At 42.0% G+C, this 4,891-nt stretch overlaps 1 protein-coding gene across 1 annotated transcript; it reads left to right on the plus strand.

Annotated features, from left to right (window-relative positions):
• The first annotated feature begins 268 nt into the window (after nucleotides 1-268).
• Nucleotides 269-4,768, plus strand: LOC138054156 (craniofacial development protein 2-like). Its single transcript, XM_068900652.1, has 2 exons — nucleotides 269-331; nucleotides 4,067-4,768. The coding sequence occupies exons 1-2, from the start codon at nucleotides 269-271 to the stop codon at nucleotides 4,766-4,768; spliced, it is 765 nt and encodes a 254-aa protein (XP_068756753.1).
• The last annotated feature ends 123 nt before the right edge of the window (nucleotides 4,769-4,891 follow it).

Below are 4,891 nucleotides of genomic sequence, written 5' to 3' on the forward strand. Positions count from 1 at the left end.
TAAGCTACTTTTGTTGGCTCTTGATAAGAGCATGCACGGGAGGTATTAGACAGTACCTTCCCTATGTGCAAATTGATCTGGTAATAGGGAGGATCTAATGACAGGCTTAATTTTTGCTACATTCTCTAACGGCCTAATAATAATATCAGTAACAGAAATAGGGCGAAGTTGGTACAAGGATGACAGAGGGGTTTCCTTAGGAACCGGGGAAATATTAGCACGTTTCCAAGAACAAGGCACAGTTTGAGAGGTAATTGATAAGTTGAAGATGGAAGTAACTATGGGAGCAAATTCTTCTGCAAATTCTATTCAGAAAAAGTGTGACAGGCCGGTAGGTCCAGCGGCAGTTTTTTTTTGTTGTGAAAGGAATTTAAAGGTAGTGAACTCATCGATAGCTGGGAGCCTGGTACCTTGAGGGACATTGACGCAACAAGGAGCCTTGTAGTTAGCATCAGAATTTATCTCCTGTAAGTATTTATTCACTTCCTCAAGAACAAACAAAAAACTAAGGGAACCATTTTTCGATTCTCTGCAGCCACGGATAGTATTTACTGTTTTCCGCCAATGTCTGGTAGATTTACAATGTTTGTTGTTTTTGCTCCTCATTCCATTAATCTGATTCTGTTGAATAAGGTTATCAATTGTCACTTGTGGAGAATCACCCTATAACACCATACCCTTTTGGATCAGGATACGCCTCTTCTTTAGCAGTAATTTCACTCGAGGAGAGATGAAGGCGGGGTCATTTTATGACAACTTGACTTTCATCTTAGGAAACAATTGATCCACAGCAGGGCTGATCATATTGTAAAAGCACTCAACTGCAGATTCTATAGCAGCATTGTGTAGAAGTGTAGACCAATCAATTTCCCTGAGATAAGATGACATCGCTAACTTGCAATGCTCACGTGAGTCTGAATCCAATCCATTTTCTCTCTGGTGGAGCTTTTTTTGTTTAAGGCTTAGAATCACGCATTTGTGGTCTGACTTCATAAGGCCATTCACACATTGAATCTTGCCAAAGTCAAACGGGACATTAGTAGCAAGGATATGTAATACTCTTGAACTACTTGTTGGGGATTTAACCAGTTGAAATGAAGTGAAAGCCTGAAATAATGGCTCTAAGTTTAGTTGACTAATATCACCAGCAATCCGCGCCCGTAGGCAGGCATTTTTTGCAGGAGGGTACGATCAAACGAGAAGACGGACCAAACGACCGCCGGTGGCGCGAGCCTCTAAGGGGGATCCGGGGGAATGCTGGTATGCTCCCCCGGGAAATGTTGAAAATTAGGTTGTTTCAGACTGAATTTCCTGCGTTCTGAAGGCAGCATAATATGAAAAATAGGCAGCCAAAAGGGAACTTTAAAATGTGGATATTACTCAAACTTTTGAACTTCAAAATGAATTTTTTGTGGAGCACAGACCACATTACTTATGTATTTCACAGTTTTAGAGAATAATGTCACTGTTTTAAAAGAACAAAAATAGAAATAAAGTTGTCATCCCAAGAGCCCGTGAGAAGTAGCTTGTCTCTCCTTTACATGCCCTATGAGTCAACCTTTGCGTGTATCTTTCTATTTTTAGAACGCCACAAGTTCTTCGGCACTGCACGCACTGTTTAAAATGGCCAATCAGAATAAAGTCATTGTCTAACGAAGACAAAAATAGCAACAACAATGGATGCAAATTGTGTAAATTGATGTAAGTGTAAGTTCCTGCGGAAGGGTTTTTTTTCTAAAAGGTTGACTCAAGGATTTAGTGCACATGGAGACTCCCACTCATGGACTCCTGAAAATTCCCATTATTCCCTGGGCTTGTTGTAGCAAACCGTGATGATCAGCACTTTCATTACTGTGCGAAGCTCAAACCTCCTTGGAAACGTCTTAGCAAACTTCCAGATCAATGTTTGTTAGATGGTGGATGTGCATGAGGCCAGTAAAGAGAGCATCTCTTGTGTCGTGCTGGCTCTCTTTACTTCATTTTTAATACACAAACAGAACTATACTATATCTTTTTTATAAATTCACGTGCGTGTGAGTCAGTTTTATCTATGGACCCTAATGCAAAACTGATAATAGTAGGCCCGGAGGGAAGGGGGGTGCGACGGGTGTGGCTTAAACTGGAAACTATCATGTAGGCATGTTTCAGAAATAAAACCTGGGTCAATAAAGTTACTAGATAGTTCCGCCTGAAGAGGATGTACAGCACCTGGTTTTGCGATCGATCTTGAATTTAAGACCAAGCATTTAGGAATAACTTTACAATGCGTCGACTCAGAGGGGAGAGATGCGACTCTCTGCGTAGATATTCGAACTGGAATGCGACGCCTACCTCCACGACACCCTTGGAATCTCAATAAAAAGTTTTTTCTTGAGAGAACACAGTACCTGATGCTAAGGAACGCGCCGACCAATACGTCTGATAGTGAGTAGCTGACTCCGCGAGTAGTTTATAGGCATCGTGGAAGATCGGGCTTGGATATGCAAATTAGGAGTGGAACGATCCTCGGAAGATTTATAACTTGGGGCTTTAAATGCTTGCCCCGGATCGATTCTTTGCAGTGTCCATGGAGATGGTAATCTCCAGCGGTGGATCACATCCAGGGACGATAAGCACAGTTTGTCCATTTTTAGTCCATTTGCAAAGCGAAAAACGAGTAGAGTTGCAATTGTGACATGTTCTTGTGACACGACGAACTACGTGTTGAAGAAATATGTCCAAATTAAACTGAAGGGCTTTACCACGAGATTTCTTGATAATTTTGGCACTCTTACACCCTTCTGAATCACTTTGCTTTAGTAGAAGGTTATCATTGACTGTAGCCCAAAGGGTAAATTTGAGTAAAAACTAGCGTGGCAGCCATCTTGGCGCCCAGTCTCCCCAGTCTCATGACAGTTTTTAATCAATATCTATTTAAAGCTTCGCGCGCATGCTGTGAAATATATTTTGGTCTTGTAACTAAGGTCACGTGGCCACTGACCTAATTGCAACTAACCAATCAGGTGTCTTCCTTAAAATAGCCGCGCATTATGACTAAGGCCCAAATTTACATTGAAAACAATTATTAATTGCAAGAGGCCCATGTATGGTGGATGTGTTCTCTTCCTTCATCCTCTCTTGTGTCCTCTCTTGTGTCCAGCTAACTGCGATGATTTTCCAACTCTCATTCATTTTAGTCCGCAGACCAAATATAATGTATGTGATTTTGTTAACAAGATCACGTTTTCGAGTGAATTAACTACACAGTTCTCATTAGTTTCACTGATACGTTTTATTCACAGTCTCTACCCACGGCCTTTACGGAAATCCTTTTAACTCAATTCCTGAAGTGAACATATTGCATTTATTCTAACTTTAACTCGAGTTTAGCTTGAACGCTGCCTAAAATTAACTTTACTGTTGTAAATACGAAGACGTTTTTTAAACTTTACGAGACACTTCGTGGCGTTTGTCACAATGGAGCGTGTATCTCGTTGCTTGCAATTCTGTACATGTCAGGTCAGGTCAGGTCAGGTCAACCGATTTGCTACTGGTTAACCGACTTGCTACTGGTAAACCACGTAAGCCAGTACAACCTGTGCATGGGTCGGGTTGTCGGTGACTAAACCGGCTTCCCCACTGGTCTTTATTGGTGAGAAGGGTGGGCAGACACCCAACAGTACGAAAAACAAGAGATGACAAAGGGCGGACGAGCTCACAAGGAGCCAATGGCCATCCACCAAACGAGGATAGCATCTCGTTTAAAAAAGGGTTCCAAAGGACTTGCGACCTCGGTTATTATAAGTAATTAGACAAGATGGACTCACAACGCAGAAGCACCAGGATTAAAGCCCCTGTTTTGAGATCTAGGCAAATTGAGTCTACTGGTACTCATAAAGGATTGGTCCTAAAGACTCCTGGACGGCCCAAGCCTGATATTGACGACAATGGTCTGGACAAATTCGTCCGACGTAAGATTCCTTTTATCATCAGCACGTTTAACGTTAAAACTCTTTTAGAAACAGCCAAGAAGGAAGAATTAGCTCATGAAGCACAGTTGTATGGCATAGATATTATCTATCTATAGGAACACCGCAACGTACATAGTGAATTTCTGCTGCAGGACAAGATCAATGGGCATACACTAGTTAAATCTTCAGCATGGAAGAACTCCCGTAATGCTGCAGTTGGAGGAGTGGGCGTCCTACTTTCACCAAGGGCTCTTAAAGCATGCCGCAGCATTTCAAAATGCGACGACAACATCATGAAAGTTACTTTGATGGGCAACCCAGAAACAACCGTCTTAAGAATCTACAGTCCACATAATGAGCGCCCTGATGAAGTTACGCACTTTTATCAAGAGTCGTCTACCATAACAAACGCCATCCCAGCACACTGCCTGCTCCTAATAGGAGGCGACTTCAATGCGATGCTTGGACCAATGGATGTTCTGTTCACTTATAACAAGGTAAATTATTATAAAAGAAATGGCAAAAATATGCTCGATTTCATGGATCAGTTTAATCTCACTGCTACAACCACGAGGTTTCAGAACCGAACAAGCAAACTATGGACACACCGTCGTCCATCTGGAGATTCTGCTCAGCTTGATTACATCATTTCTAGGAAGAAGTGGACAAACAGCATAAAGAACTCACGAGCCAATAACTCATTTCTAGGTGTCAATTCTGATCATAGAATGGTTTGCTGCAAATGCCAGATAAGTTACCGACAGCGCAAAGCCACTGTCAAAGGCCGTATCATAAAGGAATCGATTGGAGAAAAGTAGTTGTCGATGACAACCTCTGTGAACAATACGCAGCTGCAGTACATAATAGGTTTGCTGCTGTTTGTGACCAACTTGAGGACTCTGATACCAGCGCTAAATACGATATGTTGATAACCGCCAACA

This window comes from Montipora capricornis, chromosome 6 (genome assembly GCF_036669925.1).
Source record: "Montipora capricornis isolate CH-2021 chromosome 6, ASM3666992v2, whole genome shotgun sequence".
NCBI classification, from domain to species: Eukaryota; Metazoa; Cnidaria; class Anthozoa; order Scleractinia; family Acroporidae; genus Montipora; species Montipora capricornis.